Below are 19,944 nucleotides of genomic sequence, written 5' to 3' on the forward strand. Positions count from 1 at the left end.
GATAGCCATTAGCTCTCTTCACACAAATAAGAGACACTGAGCAAGGCAGAACACGAGTACAAGTAGAACTTTCGGGGCAAAGGCAAACCTACTGGAGCAGAGTGGACGGTTAAAATCCCCAAGAGTTCCCTACTAGAGGTTGTTGCTTCCAAAAGGCCACAAAAGACACGTGGAGAAGGCCAGATCTCACACCCGAAAACTGCATTGTGTTTCAAGGATGCCAGCGACCCTCCTGGGTGAACGGCAGAGTTGGGGAGACGAGGCTATGTCTGTGGTACTAATCTTGACTTGAGAATTGGAAGTCGTAAAACCAAGAAAGAAACGCACACAGCTGGTGAGTTGGCAAGCCACCTGAGACCGGTGTGTGTTAAAGAAAGGTTGAAGTGGCAACATTATATCGCAAGTGAAGTCTACACGCATGTGAATGAGACGCAAAGAAAGGCAGACCTGTGAATGAACTTTGAAGTAAGGACAGCTGTGAAATCAGCAAAATTGATTAAGAGAGTTGTACAGGGGGCCCTCACCCTCCCCCCCCCTCATCAGGCATCCATGGATTCTCATCCTTCAGGTAGAGGCAGGAAAAATCAGACAGATGGGAGTTTCAAATCGTGTCTTTATTGTTTCAATGACAGGAAACACTCAAAGGCATTTTTGCTCCAACCCATTTGTATTTATTTTTAAATTTGTTTATTGGCATTTTTCAGTGATATCAGTTACATGACATTCAAAAGTGCTGTGCACATATGTGATCGCAATGCATTTTAACTTAACATTAAACATTATTATAAAGAACAACTGTCTCCATGTTCTGTTCTTACAGTTCCGTGTCTCTTGACTTGGGAGGAGGTGGGGGGGGTAGTCAGACGGTTTAAAGCGGGCAGGGGGATGTCCTCAGAGGGCTAGCTTTATCTCCAGTGGCCTCGCCTAGGTTGCCCTTTTTTATCCTGCGGGTATGCTTAGCCTGGGGCCTTTAGTTCATGGGGGCTTATCGTCAGAGGGGTAGAACATATGTCTGGTGAGTTCTCTCCATGCCTCGAGCACCCTGCTGGATTCATCAGTGGATCTGGCGATGCAATCCTTCCAAGTTTTGGTCTCAGCTAACACCCACCGCTCCGTTTCACTGTGCCATATTTTGTATTGTGGTCCCGCTGGTTTTTTCCAGGACATGGCAATGGTTCTTTTGGCCAGCATGCATGCCAAGTCCATGAGTCGTACCGTGTGCTTAAGCTTGGCCAATCTGGGGTAAATTCCTAATAGGCACTCCTCTGGTGTCCATTTGTATTTGGTCATGCCTGCCTTCTCGCACGTCTGTTTTACTTTGCCCCACAGCGACCTTGTTTTGGGGCATTCCCACAGCATATGTATCAGGTTGGCCTCTTCCCCCATGCAGTTCGGCTGAGCTTGCTTGTTAAATTTGGCTTCAGTGTGGGGTCAGGTAAATTCGTTGCAGTACGTTCAGCTGTATCTGTCTGAATCTGTGGTTTCTTGAGACTTCTTTGGGAAATGTGAGCGCTCTGCTCCACTCCCCCTCTGTCATGTCTCTGCCTATGTCCCTTTCCCATTTGATTTTCATTTCCATGCTCCGGGGGTTGGGTATGTCACTCAAATGGCCATATATTTGGGATATTGGTCTGTTGCCCTCCCCCAGGTTATATAGCATCGTTAAGAATGGGTCAGAGTCCGGTTCTTTAGGCCACGTATCCCATTTGTGTCGTGCTGTAGTGCGAACCCTTTGATACCATAGGAACTGGCCTGTGTGTATGCCGTCTATTTCTTGTAGTGAGGCAAACTCTTTGAAGGTGCCCTCTTCGTAGAGGTCTCCTCAGGTGTAGACCCATTCTCTTTCCCATAATCCGATTTGTTTCAGGTCTGTGGCCGTTTTGCAAAGGTCTGCGAGCATTGGTACTTCTGGTGCATAGGTGTTCCGTGAGTGGGTGAACATTTTCATTCTGTGCCATATCCTTTTCCCCAGGGCGGCTAGGGGGGGTACATTTCCCAATAGTTGTGAGGGTGTCCAGACCAGTTCTTCCAGTTGGTACGGAAGGATCATTTCTTGCAGCAGGGGCGTTTCGGATGTGGGCTCATCGGCTAGCCATTTTGTCACAAAGCTTAGATGGGCTGCGAGGTAATATTTTTCCAGATTCGAGAAGTTGGATTCCTCCCTGGCTGTGTGATAGGTCTAACGTCGACAGCGCTAGTCTGTGTCTGTTTTTCCCCCATAGGAACTCTTTTATTAAGTCTCAAGCAGTCGGAAGAAGGGTTTGTTATTATAGTAATGCACATTCTGGAACCCGTACAAGAACCTTGGTAGTACAATCATCTTGACTATTAAGGCCCGTCCCATCATTGACAGGGGGAGTTTCACCCAGAAGTTCATTGATTTATGCAGAGCTGGGAGTTCTGCTTTTGTGTTGTGCTCGTGCATCAGTGCAGGGGTGTGCATTATTTGGATTCCGAGATATCGGAACGAGGTGGTCTGCCATCTTATCCCCACTGCCGGGAGTGCCTCCATGTCCTCATGTCTCAGGGCCGCTAGGGGGAACAGTCAGGATTTTGGCTTGCTGAATTGAATTCCTGAGACCCTGGAGTAATTATCCAAAACATCTAGCATGGTGGGCACATTGTGTTGTGGGTTCCTAACGTATATGAGTACATCATCTGCGTAAAGTGAGATGACGTGATCTATTCCTCCCAGCCTTATACCGGCATCGAAAAATTGCTTTCTGAAGTAAATGGCTATGGGCTCCAGTCCCAGTATGTACAACATTGGGGACAGTGGGCATCCCTGCCTGGTCCACCTTTGTATGCCCCAGGCCTCTGACACGTGTTTCCCAGATTTCACCCTTGCTCTCGGCTTAGTGTATAGTATTGTTATTCATCTAATAAACCCTAGTCCAAAGCCAAATTCCTTGAGTACAGCCACTAGCCACTCCCAATATATGGAATCGAATGCCTTTATGGCACCCAGGGATAGTAGCGCACACGAGTCCTTATCGTTGTCGGTGTGCGTTATAATGTGTTGCAGCCTACGCAAGTTCATGGATGTATTGCGGCCCGGTACAAAGCCGCACTGGTCAGTGTGTATTATGTCTCCTATAATTCTGGACAGCCGCTTAGCTAATATTGTGGTTAAGATTTTCACATCATAATTAAGCATCGCTAGTTGGCGGTAGGAGTCACACCGGTCCGCCGGTTTATTGGGCTTGAGGATCGGGACCACCAGTGTTTCTCTCATGCTCTCAGGTAGTATCCCCCTCTCGTATGCTTCCTGGTATACCTCATGTAAAAGGGGCATCAGGGAGGGCTCATAAGCTTTATAAAATTCTGAGGGCAATCCGTCTGTGCCAGGTGCCTTGCGCGTGGCCAGGGACCTAATGGCCTCCGTTATGTCTTCGGGTGTGATGTCTGTTTCTAGTGTGTTGGCCTGTTCCGGAGACATCTTGGGGAGCCCTATCTCGTCCAGTGTGTCCATTATCTGTTCTTGGGAAACCTGTTCTTTGTGGGAGTATAGGTGCTCGTAGAAGCATTTAAAGGTGTTATTTATGTCCTGCTGTATGTGATCCGTGTTCCCCTCTTCGTCCCGCAGTGTAGTGGTGGAGTGTCTGGGATGTTCCTTTTGGATGAGGCAGGCCAGTAGCCTACCCGGTCTGTCTGCCTCTACATGTGCCCTGTTTGTTTTGGCAGAGTAGTCAAACTTTTCTAGCCTGCTCCAAGCGGTTGCATTCTTCTCCCTGAGTTTCTGGAGTTCAATTTCTCCCTGCTGAGTGCCTGTGGGGGTGGCCTCCAGCCTTTCAATCTCCTTCTCCACCTGGTCTAATTCTTTCCTGAGTATTTTCCTGATTCCTCCGGCCTTTGCAATGGTTTCCCCCCTTATCACTGTTTTTAGAGCATCCCATTCTGTACTTCGGAGTTCCACGCTGCCCGTGTTAACTTCTATGTAGTTGTCTATATATTCTTGTAATCCCTCTCTAAAGGCTGGGTCCGTCAGGGCATCTACAGGCATTTTCCACTTGGGGTAAGTGTTCCCTGCCTATAAGTATGTAGTCTAATCTTGTGTGTAGATTATGCGGGGACGCGTAGTATGAGTAGCCTCTTGTTGCTGGATGTGTTTCTCGCCATACATCTGCCAGATCCAGCCTGTCTATCATTGCGGTCAGCGCTGTTGTTGCTGCCGGTGGGCCTTTCGAATGGGGTATGGACCTGTCCAGTGTTGGATCGTGTACACAATTGAGGTCTCCCCCCCCAGATGAATAGGCCGCTTCTGTGTTACGTAATTCTGGGATACATTGAGTTCAAGTGGGCCGGTATGTTGTTGTTGGGGAAGTAGGAGTTCATGATGCATAATTCTGTCTGTTCAATGTGCCTCCATAACATTATGAATCTGATTCCGGGTCTATCTTTGATTTGACCTGGCGGAATGGGAGCGATGGGTGTATCCAGGTGTAAACTCCTCTTGCATATTTGGAATAAGTGGTGCCAAATCCCTGTCCCCCCCAGTGAGTTTGGAGTTGAGTCACAGAGTCTGCCGTGCAGTGGGTCTCCTGTAGCAGTGCTATCATCACCCCTTTTCTATATAGGTAGGTCTTAATTCTGTTTCTGCGAAGGTATGTTCTCAGACCCCTCACATTCCATGTCATTATTTTAATTGCTGTTGAGGTCATGGTGGTTCAAAAAGGATATTACGTTTGTCCTGCATCCCCCTCTGTCTCATTTGTGATTGCGGCTCTGGTGTTGAAGCCCCTTCCTGTACGTGGGTTAGAGCCCAGGCCCCACCCCGTCTTCCATTCGATTCCCCCCCTCCCCCGGTCTATCTGGAGACTTACCAACAATAGTAACATTCATTCTAGTGAATGAGAACAACAAACTGTGCAAGTTTTAACTGCCCCCAGCAGTTGCTTCGAACTTGCAGCCCTCAGGGGCTCCCGAGCCTTTTGGGCCTTTCCAGGCCTCCCGGTGCGGGTTGTGTGTTGGCGGTCGGCCTCCACGTTTCCTGAAGGGGTGTGTCGACGTCATCGGCGCTTGTGTGTGCCGGTGCGCTCCTGCCCGATGTTGCTTTCATATTACTGTGGTTCTTGGTGTGGTGCCGCGGTTTTTCCTGCATTGTGCGAGCATCGGTCGTTTCCTGTTGCTTTTGATTGTTCAGTGGCCTGTGATCTCCTTCGTTGCCCCTTCTTTGTCATCTGCGAGGTTGTTGTGCTCGAGCCACATATTCGCCGCCGCGGGAGTTTCTAGGAAGATGGCTTTTCCTTTGTATATTACCTTGAGGCGCGACAGGTACTTTAGCATGTACTTGAGGTTGAGTTCTCGTAGTCTTGCTTTCACCGGGATGAATGAGTTCCTTGCCCTTTGCACTATGGGAGTGTAGACCGGATAGATGACTATCTTAGCATCCTGTCTCTTGATTTCCCCTCCTTCTCTTGAGAATCGCAGTATTGTCTCTCTGTCACGGAAATTTAGGACTTTTGCGATCATTGGGCACGGGTACGAGCCTGGGGGAGGTCTTTTTTGCAGAGATCTGTGGGCTCGTTCTATCGAGAATCCCTGGGTCAGGTTGCTGGCCCCAATTTCCTGTTGTAGCATTGTCTCAATAAATTCTGTTGGGTCCGGGCCCTCCATTCCCTCCGGGACCCCCAGGATTCGAATGTTGTTGCGGCGGGCTCGCTCTTCGCATCCTCTGACCTTGCCTCCAGCCGTGCTACCTTAAGTTGCAGGTCCTGGACCTTAGATTTGAGATCCGTCGTGCTTTCTACATTGTCGTATAGGGCAGCCTCCGCTGTGGTCACTCTCTCGGTAAGATTGCGGGCATCCAGCCTTATCAACTTCGTGTCCGATTTTACTTCATCTATTCTAGTTTCAATAGAGGTGCGTAACGCTGCTATGGCCCGCAGTACTTGCGCATTCGTAGGTTCTTCTTCCTGGGTCGGTAGCTCCTCTGCAGTCCTTGCTTCCTGCTGTTGTTTGGGTCTAACCATTGTGTAGGAGTCCATTGTTGCAGTTTTCGCTTTGCCCTTAGGGAGTGACATCTCCTGTCTCTGGGCATTCAGTTTGCTACCTCGTGTCGGTGGTGCTCGCCCGTCCACTAGCTGCGATTTCAGCAGCTATCGCTTCAAGATCAGGTGGTCATTGTGTTATTACCCGCTGAAGTGTGTGGCTTCTCCACACTATTGTGCGTGCCCAGAGCAGTGTTATTCCGGAATGGCGGGAGCCGCGATTGCTTTCTGTAGCTGGACAGTCGTGGCTTCAGCCCCTTGCTGTCTCAGCCTTTGCTACTGTGGACCTGGGGTGTGCTAACCTTCTGAGCCCAGAGCCCTCTGAAGAGGTTTGATTTTCTCAGTGTCTTTCCCCCTACGGTGCCACTTTCCTTTCGTTCCCATGGTGGTAGGTATGGTGCCTGTGCCTTCCTACTTACAGGCCGTCGCAGCGCTAGTGTTGCTGAGCCATCAGTTGGATGGTGGCCATGTTCTTTGGAATTAGGGCGCGGGCTGCCGGAGTTCATGCAACATACAGGTTAATCCTCGTGTGGGGCCTACCTTCTGCCTGTGCGCTGTTGCGTTGTTGCAGCGCCCCCCCTGGGCTCTCCGGATTACGCCCGGGCCCCTCCGTTCCGTCGCTCTATTGGCCTCCTCGTTTCCTAGCAGGATGCGGCCGTACCCAGGCTCACTGTTCTGTGTTGGGCTGCAGTCCTCTTCGGTCTCCGCCCATACCTCCTGCGGTCCCTGGAGGTCGATCTGCCTCTTCTGCAGGTCCGTCGGGCCTGTCGTCCCGGCGGGTTTCTTCTTCCAGCCCGCTCCGGGCGTTTGCAGCACCGGCTCTCCCTCCACGCCTCGTCAGCAGGGGTCCCGCTGGGCGGTGTCCGTTCCTCGCAGCCACTCGCCGCTGACGCCTTCTTCCACCTCTGGGCTTCACGCCCGCCGAAACCGTCTCTGGTTCGGCCCGTGTGGCAGGGTGCAGGGTCACAGGATGTGTCCTACGGTGGTCGTTGGTGCTTCTCAGGGAGCCCTTGTTGGGTGAGCTTGAGGGTAGCCGCCAGCGCTCCCTCCCCCCCGCGGGCTGCCTGCTCCACGTCGCTGCGGTCTACAGCAGAGCCTTGGGCGCCGCCATCTTGCGGTTTGGGGGGGCTCCACTTTGCTTTCGCCAACCGCCTGTTCTGGTAGTCCAATTTTTCATGAAAACAGCACTGAGTGTTGGAAAACGGTTCCTTTCTGTGGTGCTGTTAATTTCATGACCGTCCGTCGAGTATTTGTCGAACCATTCGGTCCGTATCAGGATCCCGGGCAGGAGCGCTGGCAAGTCTCGTCTTTACGCCATGCGCGCCGGCCACGCCCCCTCCAACCCATTTGTATGGCTGTTCTATGATTACGCAACACGTGTATGCTAATTAACACCTTGTAAAATGGTATTGTCTGATAGGCCAAATTAGTCAGAGGGAAAACATTCCTTTAGTATCATTGGATAACTTTATCACATGTACAACAGTCTCACATTACCATATCTGGCATCCATAATGTTCTCTGACACACGAAATGTATATGCCTATTTTAGACTTGGCTGGACACAGCTATGACAGTGCACAACTCCTGCCAAGAACATCTCCAGGCGTCAATGTCTGGTACTTTATCTGTTTGCTGAGGTTGTGCCAATTTGTTTAGTGCTTTAAACCGTTGGAAAATATATATACTCCTATTTTATGGTGCCAAAATAATACAGCTGGTCTCTCAAAGTAGTTTATATGACACAATTTGAAGCAAGTCTATTCCCAACTATGTCGCTTCTCCCTGGTACCCCTAATTAGGTTTTACTTACAATCATTGAACCAGTAGTTCTATATGGTTTGGGCATCGTCCCATTCGACCTGGGTGCCCAGCTTAACATCCTTCAGGTGCATCTATGGAAGAGAACCTTGGGCCTGGATAACTCTGTGCCAAATGTTGTCGTTAGACATGAGCTGGGCCTTACCTGCTTGGCGGCGAGAGCCTTATGGAAGAAATTGGCTGAGTATACGAAAATGCTAAATATGAGTATGCTGAAGAATGTTGATCTTTTAAATTGTAGTGCAGCTTATTAGTATTTACTTTCCATGGACTTGAGGGAAGTGGTTTTTTGGAAGAGAATTAAATGGACGTCTGTCCCTATTGTCCATATTGTTGTCCGTTTTTCATTAAGTGGAGTAAAATGGAGTAAAATGAGTTATGTTTAATCCTTATAATTTGTATTTACATGAAAAGTTTTGTTTATTGAACATATGATGTTAATTTGTTTTTGTGCTTTGTACCGATCTAGAGCTAAACTAAAATAAAAAGGACAGTTTGCACCCCCATTCTCCTTTGTTGAGGTGAGTTCTGTTTGAGCCCCCACAAAGGGAAGGTTCAACCATGCTGGTAGACTGCAGAACTCACTATCATTGCTCAAGCGACCAATGCCACTTGGGGGAGGATGACTTTGTTCCACTGCAAGCCACTGGCTGCCGCTTTTGGCTAAGTTGATCCCTGTTCGAGTCCTAGGTTCTGACGGTTTGTACTTCCTTTATGCCATTTTCCTGGGCACATGCTTGTGAAGTGAAATTCTTTTCTGGTGCATTCAGGCCTGTGCACCATTAAGAGGGAGCTACTGAGGACCAATAAATTGGGGGCATCACTGCTTTCTGTTTACCTTTTCTCATTATTATGGTAGGTGGGTCACTGACAGACATATATATCGGATAGATAAGCTACCAGATTCAAGGGGTTTATTTATGGACCCTTACAAGGCTCGCCCAAACATTTTCCAGTTGTGAAGTCTAACTCACAGTCTTTCTACAACACCTCAGCCAGAAGGCTAGTATTACCCTGTTTTGTAGTACCTAGAGTCAAGCCCGGCTCTAGGACGCTTGAGGCACACCCCAGCAACAGGCACAAGTGGCACCTTGGTCTGTGAATTGGTAATGCTTACTGCCACAAACTGGGTAGAGGTCTTGGAGTCCCTCTCATCCTGGTACACCACAGGCAATAAAATAAAAGGCAATAGCAAATGGAATGTGTCTTTGCACTATACGAGCAAGGAATGCACAACCGTGTAGGAGACAGTGCGACAGGCTATGCATGGCCCCAAATGGAGTGGGATAGGGTACTACAGGCCCACCATGTGCAGTTCCATACAAGACCATACAGCTTTGGGGCATAGGTATATAAAAAAAAGAAAAAAACAGATAGATTTAGAAAGTAACATTGCTTTTACTGGACAGAGCTCCTGACTGTGTGGAAAAAAGGACTGTGTGTTGGAGCATAGCAGAACAAAGTCCTGTGTGGAATGGGGGACATGTATGCACATGAGCCCCAGGAAGCTTTTTTATTTATAATGCTGCTGGCCATCATGCTCCAGCCCTGTGTTCTTCCTGGGGATGACAGTCGCAGAAATATGGAGGAAAGTGGCTGGTGCATAGGAGTGTGTACGTTTACAAGTTACAGCATTTGCAGGGAGGGTGGACAGAATGGATCCACTTCCACCACAGCACGTAGCATAACTTCTCATAGGACCTATGTGCTCTGTATTACAATAACATGGTGGTTACCTGGCAAACTTGGTGTCTCTCCCTTTATTATCCTGTCAAAGAGAAAAGAGATTGATTCTGGACATAGGACAGATGGTGTTGGATGCTACATGTGGCCACCTCTGCCAAGGTACAGCAGTAAGTAGCACTGGAAGTTATTGGATACCGTGGTCATTTATCTAGGTTCCAAGACTGTTTTACATGTACAGGGTGAGACTGCACAGTTGTAAATCAAGGATATCTTTGACCATTTCAATAGATCTATAAAGCCAAGTTGACCATCTACTCTTCACTCTTGATGGCACGAGTCATATTAGGGGACATAGATCATGAGGGCACCAATGCCATATTCCACACCCACTAAGACAATGTCCAGGTCGCCTGACCACAGATCCAGTAAGTAGAGACACATAATTGCAGTTTCCCTAATAAAGAACCAGGACGTTCAACCCTCTGTAAAACCATAAAATAGAGTAGTGATTAGTTACAAGTGTAAATTAGCGCCAAGTATAAATCAAGTGAGTAGCTATAGCATATACGGGTACGAATGTGAGTTCCAAGCCAGTGGTTGTTGAAGATAACAGTTCATCAGAGGACAAGAAGGGAGAGAGTACCAACAAAGTTCCAAATGAACAGTGCCACAAGAATCCAGAGATATTAAGAAGAGAAGGGGCGGGATAAGGAAAGGCCAGTTTGCAATCCAATATCCAGATCACTACATATGGTATGGCCAACACAAGAATACCATACTAAGCATTAGTTGAGAAGGAAAGTCTGCAGCCGCGTCGGGAAGTGCAAGTTAGATATCAAACTACAGCAGGCAAACAGGACACAAGCTCAACACAATCCAAGAATAGTGTATTGGATCACAGGATACTGGAAGAGGCAAGGTTTTTAAGGAGTTAGCAACCCCATTTTTGCTTTGTTTTACCTTGCCATGGCCATCAGGATATGTAGTCTTAGTAATGCATTAGCAAACTTATGTGCATGCAAATTGGAAATGGACTAGTGGCAGAGTATCGAGACAAGAGGTGCAAGCAACATGGTGGATGTTAATATTATGTATCCAAAACTCCAAATGCCTTCTCTCCATGCTTCATTTCATTGAGGAATGGACCGCCAATAGATTCAAAGCCAGAGAAACTGACATGTGTCAGATGTTAATGTGTTTTTGCGAAGCATCGGCTAGGTGGATGTGTTGTTCGAGTGCAGAGCTTGAGACAATTCTCTCCCAAAGCTTGTTCATTGGCAGGCAGAATTGGTTGGTGTCAGTGGATAACATGCATGGAACTCAGCCATTAACGTGCATGGAACTCAGCCACCAGTGTGGGTGTAAGAACAACAGGTCACAAGATTGCTCTTCTGGACTGAACCTCTTCCAATCAATCATCTCATGTAAAACACCTCTAGTTAGGTGTACATCCAATGCTACTCAAACCTTGTATTTCTCTTCACTGTTTGCCGGTACAGGTGTGGGCGTTGGCAATAGGCAAATGCCAGGTTGTACTGGGATTCAGAAGGGACATGTGAAAGTCTGCATGCACCGTCTACTATTCTGGTATTGCCCGGCGCATATACACTAATGAGCAGCTCCTATGCAACAGCTGTTTGTACCTGGACAACATTCAGGAATAAGCTATTGAGGAAATATAAATATATTTCAGAAATGTTTAGAATCAGTGGCAGATTGTGATTTCGCAGCGTTCTTGAATAATTACAATTTCATTGACTCTTGTGTGCTTGAGTCTGTATGAAAGAAGTTATTTACTGAACCATTGCATCTGAGTTAGACCTGACTGCTCTGTTTGTGTCTGTATTTGGCCTGCATACTTAAGACACCTCACCATTTTTCTAAAACCATCTTTGGCACAAAAAACTGCATTCTACTGCTAGAACTACCATAGCTAATGTGTTACTCTGTTGTGATAAAACGACTCTAGATTCGATTTTGTGAAATCTATGTCAAGCCATCTAGATTTGATATTGTTATCTGCATGTGAATCCACCTAGATTTATTGTGATTTATTGTGCACTTACTTTATTCATTTCGAGCTGCATTCTATCTACTAAGACTCAAGCGAGTGTTTCACGCTCACCGCGCACTGGCAGAACCTGGTTACATGCTGCTATGGTGTAAGCAGACTCTGCAGTAGTCCGCGGGAACTTTATTTCCCAGCACTCCTCTGGGTTCTTAAGACCATCACCAGCGCGTCAGCGCCAGTGCGTTGGAGTAGGTGCCGGTTTGTGCCGGTTCGTGTCAGGGAGTGTAAGGCCAGGAGCCCAGTATAGTTCGGCAAGGTAATACTGCTTCTTCTCTCTTCTATCCCTTGCTGATTCTTGTGGCGGCCTCCTCAGCTTTGCCACTTCATGGCATACCGTCCATCATGGCTCCTCCTAATTACCTGTTTGACTCTGTTGGTGTCTATCACTCTACTATCCGTCCACCTCTACAGGCATCTTTGGCAGGGCTGATAAGTCTCAGGTTCTGCAGTCAACACCTAGCACTGCTCCCGAAAAATCCGATGTCAAAAGACCCAGAGCATGTCCGTCCTGAGCCTCCCATCTGCGCTAATAAGCCCCTGCTCAAGAAGGCTCTCCTGAATAATTGCTCCCTTGTTAAACATGGGGTCGAGGTTGAGGATGTAATGGGTATAACAGAGATGTGGCTGAATGTTACTGCCAACATGGCAGCCTCTACCTCTGTCCCTCAGTCCTTTAACATCCTATGGACTGATAGAATTGATCAAAAACGGGGGCAGGGGGAGTCACACTCCCAATCAGGAATCATCTTGACTACCATGCAGTTATGCATACAGGTATAGATGGTTGTGAGAACCTACTTATTAAGAAAAAACTAGCTTCAATACCTCTGTAGCAATTCTGATTATTTACAAACCTCCTAATGATATGCCTTTATTTGAGGAGCAGTTTATGGCTCTCATTAATAGCATTACAAAACCCAAATCCACTGTTGTCATCTTTGGTGACCTTAACTATTGGGTAGAGAATGAAAAGCACAAACCTTCTAAATCCTTACTTACAGCTTTGGATGCCATTGACTACATCCAGTGGTTTAAAGAACTTTCACATAAGGAAGGCGATATCATCGACTTGTTTCTCACTCACAGGCGGAGGTTCTCAATCCAGCCTGCTCTCCTTGTCCATGGTGAGATCATCTGCTGGTCTGCTTCACAATCTTTCTCCCCGAGGTTCCTATTTACCTGGATAAATTTCCCAGGGCCACTAAAAAATCTTGTAATTTTAGGAATGTCTCAGGAGCTAAATTTATAGAACTGATCAAACCCAAACTTCTGCATCCTGAATCATTTAGTAATGTTACCACCCTGGTGTTCCATCTTTCAGTGGCCACTGCCGAAGTAACTGATCTATTAGCCCCTGAAAAAATCAAAGTCATTAAACCTGATATGCTAAAAAAAACGCCTGTTTCAATTAAATCGTGCTAAAATCCAGGTTAGAAAAGAGATCCTGTGAAAGAGAATGGCGAAAAAACTATACTCCTGTAGCCCTCTCCAAATATAAAATCGTGGTCAACAACTACAAAAAGTGATCACTGAGGAAAAATCCAAACATTTCAACACAAGAATCTATAACGCCAAATCAAGATCTCAGGAACTGTTCAAAGTGCTGAAAGAAGTGGAAGGGAATAATACTGTCTCCTATAGCATCAAGCATGATTCTACCTGGTGTGAAATGATCCAAGAGGAATTATGTAATAAGACTCTGGGCCATAAAAGCATCATCCAGATGAAACAACACCTTCTCTTGAAAAAATGTGCATTACCAGATATCGCTCCTGCTGGCTCACTGACCTCAGAGTTCAATTTTAAACAGTGCTCAGAGACCGCGTACCTCAGGGTAGTGAATAACTTGAAACCCACCTCCTGTAGGGGTTACATCTGCCGGTTCCATGTGTTAATATCCACACGAAAATATCGCCATACAAAAATATCACCATATTTTTGCGGCGATATTAAGGCATGGAACCTGCGGGGGACACCCCTGCAACCCCTGTATTATTTGAAAGGGAGCGGGGGACACCCCCGCAACCCCACTCCCAAAAACCCCAAATATTATCCCCAATAAAAATATCGCCTATGGCCTTTCCTGATGACCATATATACGGCGATATTTTTGTTGGGGATAATATTACGTGATACCCATCTGCCCAGCCATTATTACTAAGGAATCCATGTCCTTTCTCATTCCTTGGATTACGAGGATGGTCAACCTTTCATTTACAGAAGGAGTGGTGCCGTCAACCCTTGAAGAGGTCTGGATAACCCTGCTATTGAAAAAGAGCTCACTCGACCCCTCTCTAGCTAAGAACTATCAGCCCATCATGAATGTGCCTTTTTTAATGAAGATTTTGGACAAAGTGGCGTATCTCCAATTTGAGGAATTCCTGGAGCAAAACAACATTATGGGACTGAGACAGCTCTCCTGGATTTGAAGGCCACATTAGCTAGTATTGTGGACAAAGTCCACCTGGCCCTCTTGATGCTTTTAGACCTCTCAGAGGCCTTTAACCTTGTCGACCATTCAATTCTTGTCGACAGGTTGAAGGGCCTGGTAGGCTGTTCTGAAGTGGCATTGGACTGGATAGCATCCTTTCTTGGTCCTCCAGTGTCAAGAGTGGCAGTGGAGGATGCACAATCTTGTCCCAACGTTATTAATGATGGAGTTTCACAGGGTTCGTGCATCTCTCCCTCACTGTTTAACATCTATATAAGACCACGTCTGGGCCTACTGGACCACCTGGGCATCCGCTATACCAACTGTGGATGATACTCAGGTGGTATTTGAACTATCAGGGAACTACACACAAGACTCTGAAGCTCTCAACATAGTGTATTCACCTATTCAGTCATGGATGATTTCCAACTCCACTTTATCTTAATGACACCAAAACAGAGCTCCTCTCGCACCTGACGATTCTGTATCGGATGTCTTTGGCAATTAGATCCTACTACTCTTCTTTGAACAGGTCTTCTCATGCAATTTCTCCTTGTAGAGATAGGGACGTTCACGACCCGCCACCACTATTTCTCCCCTGCCAGGGCTGGCTGGATTAGTAATCAGAAAGAGTATGTGCATAGAATTGGCTGAGTAGCAGTCAGAAAGAGTTTGTACATAGAATTGACATTGTGCTTGCCCAAGTCAAGATGGAGAGAAAGAAACTTAGTCTGATTGGTTGGAGGAACAATGGTATGTTTGGTTTGCCTGATTGGTGGATAGGACAATGGGTTTGATTCTTGTGAGGTGAGCAAGATTCTAAACTGCCTTTCTTCCATAGAAATTCAGTGGCTGGTTGTACATTAGTTAAGCTCCTTAAATAAGGCCTTGTCAGAGTTCAGAAGATTTACCAAAGAAGTAAGAAAATCGTTGGCTGAGCCAGAGTGAACAAGAAGACATCAGGTGGGATCGTTCTTTTTAAAGGCTTTAAGATTTTCACAGTGAACTTTCATTTTTCATAAGAAAACTTAAAGAGTTAACAAGTTTTAAAGTTTACTGAGAAAAAAGACATTTTACAGTTAAGTTACTATAAGGAAACAAGTTTGAAGACTGTGCGCTCAAGTTTAAAGTTTGTTAACTACGTGTAATGTATTTCAAGACTGTTTAACGCGTGCGCGAGTTCGCGTGACGTCGTTGGCGGTTTTATGGGAGCGCGCGGGTATTCAGTGCGATAGAGCGTGTGTCCAAACTAAATGCGCGAGTGTATTTTAGCGCGTGCACAACTTTAACGTGAGAGACGTTGTGTGATAAAGCGCGTGTTGGGTTGCGATAGAGTGCAAGTCCATTTTTAACTAAGCGCAAGTTGTTTTGAAAGCGTGTACTATTTTTACGTGATTTACGTTTCGTATAACCGCGTGTGTTCGGTAGCGATAGAGCGCGAGTCCATTTTAACAAGCGCAAGTTGTTTTTTTTTAGCGCGTACATGTATTTTCACACGCGCGTGTTTGGTTAAGTTGCGCGTGTGTATTTTAAACGCGAGGACAATTCTTCACGTCTGATGATTTCACGTGTTTATTGCACACGCTTGTCAAGAAAGAATCTATACGTTTGTATGTGTAAAAAAGAAAACGATTCACACGCAGAAGGAAAGCAGCATTCAAGAAAGTTAATGAGTTTCTTTTTAATGTAACTTTATGCAAATGGAATTCAATACTTCAGAGAAAGACTGCATTTTACAAAAGCATTTAAAACTCAAACTTCATAGAGTTAAATGAACTTAAAAAAGCAAGAAGAATATCTAAGTCTGTAAGGTGCTTGCAAGGGTCATTAGGATTAGGATTCTAAAGAGACTTGAATGGCTTGAAACTATATGCACCAGCAAGATAATAATTTACAAGATATTCCACACAGTTAATTAGCCTCTAAGTCTTTTACTGAGGTTTAAGAGGTAAAGAAGTTAGAGATTGTTTTAGAATAATATTAGAAAAGAAGTTTATATTAACATATAAGTAACCAAGTGTATTTGTTTACTACAGATACCAGAGCCTCCCAGAAGGTTGCAGGGCTGCAGTGTTTCCGTTGTTATTTTCTCCAAATTCCCCTTTCCCTTTCTTGGGATTCTCAGCTCAGCTTATACTTAAGGGTTGAGAGGTGAACTCCTGGTGAGGGTCTGTGGGGCCAGCATCAGCTCCTGTGGAATTCAGTTAAGCCGGACCCTGACATCCCCAAAGGGTACAGGGAGGGAAAGAGTGACGGATAGGAGGGGCGCCGTACTGAAAATGAGGGAAAAGCCGGTTGGCAGAAAAACCTTGTGGGGAAAATGGCTTGTCCACTTGCAGTTCCGATTCCGGAAGTGGAAGGTAATGTCCATGGGAGGTAAGGACAAGTAAAGGCTCAGGATTGGAAAAAGTATTCCCGTGAGCACAGGATGGTAGCAGGCAAGTAGAGAGCTCCAGTGTGGAAGAAACACAGCGTAGGAGCAAACATAGACAAGAAAGAAACAGAGATCCCGGAGGGCTGATGGGAACAGATGAAAAGGAAAGAGAGAACTGGATCATCTTAACCGGAAAAAGCTGAGGCCAGAAAGCGGGTTGCAACGCGATTGGCTGCAGTCTCCGTTTGCATAAATAAACAGGACGTTGAACGGAAGAGCCATCTTTAAAGGAACACTAAACCGATACTTCAGTTCCTGGGAATTACGTGATGGCATCACCGTCATCCATGCTTCCACCAGTGCCACAACAACCAGCGGCCGGTTGTGACATCCTCATTGGGGCTACTGGCCAACGACTGAATAAACTCAACACCCCATTCAAAAGCTTTGATATCGCAGACAGTCAGATTCCAGTGTCCACCAGTGTTAAAACACTTTAGGCATCAAAACAGCTTTAAAACACTCAGGGCCTCATCACGAGTTTGGCGGTAACTCTTAAATGCGGCGGTAATGCTATTACCGCCGCATTTAAGGGTCCGCCAGATCATGGCCTGGGGGGAAATCCAAAATTGCAGATTTTCGGTGCTATTACCGCTCGCGGGAAAACCGCCGGCGGTAATAGCGCACATTTTCCCCATTGGGCCCATTGGGGAATGAGGAATTCCCGAATGGGCCCAATGGGGAATGGGCACTAACCGTTCCGCCAAACCCGTGATCTGGCGCTAATAGTGCCGGGGGGTTTGGCAGTAGGGCTATTAGCACTGGCGGTAATACCGCCGGCGTTACCGCCCAACTCGTGATGAGCCCCCAGTGTCTATCTAGACGCACAATTTAACATGAAAGCCCATGTATCCCACACCCGAGCAGCATGTGGGTATGCGGTCAAACTCCTGAATCAAATCAGGCCTTACATCTCCATCGAAAACAGATCCATACTTGCCTCAGCATTGGTGAATTCAAGGCTTGACTACTGCAATAGCCTCCTGTCTGGAACTACCAAGGCTAACATACAGGCCCTCAGCTTGTCCAGAACAGCGCATTTCGCACTGTTTTTGGCCTACACAAGCAAGACCACATTTCTGACTCCAGGAAGGCACTGCAGTGGTTACCTGTGCCACACAGAATCTCACATAAGATCCTATCACTGGCCGCCAAATGCTGGTGCTCTATTTGCCCCCCTTACCCGATGAAACAGCTGCTCCCTAACCACCCTGCCCGCCTTCTTCGCTCCAGCGACCATGATAAATTGAAACAGCCCTGGTTCAAGCTGACCAAATTTGGTGACTGCAACTTCCCTGCCCGGGCATCCCGCAGAGTAGAATGCGTTACCACTCACAATAAGAACTATCAACTCGTTGACAAGCTTTAAGGAAGCAGTTAAAATGCACCTGTAATGTCAAAAATCAGCTAATTCTCGGACACCCCATGATTGTATGTTTTGACAGGCTCCAAGAAAGCAGTTAAAACGCACTTGTTCTGCCTCATGTTCCTTGTTCTTTGTGTTCCCTGAGGTCTATGGGCATGTGGCGCAGAACAAGAAATAAAATAAATAAATAAATACATAAATAAATGAGCAAATTCTAATAGAATTGTATTTTTTTTCGTCTATTTTACAGATAAATATATACATACATATGAATATTTGATCAAGGAGGCCAGGGCTCATTTTGTCTTCTCGTTCCTCCGACTGTTTCAAACCTGTTGTCTATACTTGGTCTTCAGCTCTGTGTTCCTCTGACACTGATTATTTCTCTTTGTCTGTCTCATGTCCTTTTAAATTCTGTCGCTGCATGAATGGTGGGGCAGGTGTAATGTCTCTTTGGGCACATATTCTTTGCAGAGGATGTTATTCTGCTCCACACAGCGAATGGAAGTCAAGCTTGTAAGATATGTTGCAATGCGTACCATGGCAGAAAGAGGAAACATTTTTTTGTCAGATGGTGTTGAAAGCTACGTCTTGCAGACAGTAATATAGAAATGTATAATGCTTAACACAGTGCTGACCAGCCACCCAGCTCTGCCACTGATCCCATGCGAGTCCAAGTTTCGGAATCCCTTACAAAGCTTTGCCAATTAACCACTGTCACCAGATGGTACGTGGTACTGATTTTCCTCACACACAGCTCTGCTCATGCTCTCGAATCCACGCCATGAGCATGTATATAACATACAACAGTTGATGTTTCAGAATGTGGGCTGTTACAGGTTTCAGACTCCAAAACCAGGCAGCTTCAGTACTTTAGATGTGTCAGTGCTGACGTTGCAGGTAGAGGCTCCAGCATGACACCCCAGGTTTGTGCTGGGGAAATCCCTTTGCTGTAGATGACTGTGTTACTGTCTTGTTTTCATTTTGACTGAGAAGTAGAGTAGATGCAGTGGCCTGTGGTCCTCTAAGCATTTGACTCCTGGACGTGGGAGGTGCGGCGCACCAAGGCGGACCTTGCTGGATCCTGGATCTCATCAACAATGACTTCTTTAGGTGCTTCTCTCCTGGTGAAGGTGCCCTTCACAGACCCATCGACAGCATCCTTTAACTAAAAGCAGACATGAAAATGACAGGCCTGTCAGCATTGTTCATTTAGAGAGGTTCTCATCAGCAACGTTACCCTGACTAATAGACAATGTTAGAATGGACATTCAACTCTGTTCGACTGGGCAGTCAGCAATGTTAGGCTAGGCAGTCAGCAATGTTAGACTGGGCCTTCAGTAATACTAGCTTAGATACTCAGCAATGCCAGGATACCTTCACCATTGTTAGACCAGGCAGTGAGATTGGGTCGTGAGTAATTTGAGAATAGCCATACATCAATGCTACATCTGACATTCAGCAAAGTTAGCCCAGACAGTCTCCAATTTTAGATTAGGATATCTTTAATGATACACTGGGCAGTCAGTAAAGTTATATGATGCCTGCTCCTATCTGTTCGAATAGGCATTCAGCAGTGTTAGTCCAGGAATTCAGGTATGTAAATAATGTAGGCCTGGAAAGTCAGTGATGTTGGACAGTGCTTTCAGCAATATTAAATCAGGGAGTCAGCAATGACAGAGCGGGCAGCCAGTAACAGTGTGAGCATTCTGCAATGTTAGACCAGGTGTTCAGGAAATGTGGAGCATATTCCAGCTGCCAACCCACGTTAATCTAAAATGCCCCTGCCCCCCATGAACACGGACCAACAATTTGGCTCCCGGTGTGGCCTATACAAATGCCATGTTACTGCATGTATAGGAGTACTACTCCTGGAGTGCCTGTGGGGACAGTAACTGTTCTGCCACTGCCTGTTTTGGCAGACATGCGAGTGCCCCTGTGTGACTGACCAGCATTAGCTACCCCATTGACCCTCTGCTTGTACCAATTCTCACTAATTTGGCATTAACGTGAGAACACCTATGTACTCTATGACTTCCCAGAACGATACTTTGCCAGAACCTGCAAGGCCTGTACTCACAGTAATGCAGGATTACGAGGCATGGTTTACCTTAATAGTCATGCTGAGGGCACAACACACATGCA

At 46.4% G+C, this 19,944-nt stretch overlaps 1 protein-coding gene across 2 annotated transcripts in view; it reads right to left on the reverse strand.

Moving 5' to 3' along the window:
• Positions 1–17,999: 17,999 nt before the first annotated feature.
• Positions 18,000–19,944, reverse strand: part of LOC138567616 (chloride channel protein ClC-Kb-like) — a 422,777-nt gene continuing 420,832 nt past the window's right edge. For both annotated transcript variants that reach the window (XM_069646042.1, XM_069646032.1), the window contains one exon: positions 18,000–18,967. In XM_069646042.1, the coding sequence (XP_069502143.1) occupies positions 18,824–18,967 (144 nt within the window). In that variant the 3' untranslated portion in view covers positions 18,000–18,823. The remainder of the gene's footprint in view (positions 18,968–19,944) is intronic.

Source organism: Ambystoma mexicanum, chromosome 1p (genome assembly GCF_040938575.1).
Source record: "Ambystoma mexicanum isolate Mex_15411 chromosome 1p, UKY_AmexF1_1, whole genome shotgun sequence".
Classification (NCBI taxonomy): Eukaryota; Metazoa; Chordata; class Amphibia; order Caudata; family Ambystomatidae; genus Ambystoma; species Ambystoma mexicanum.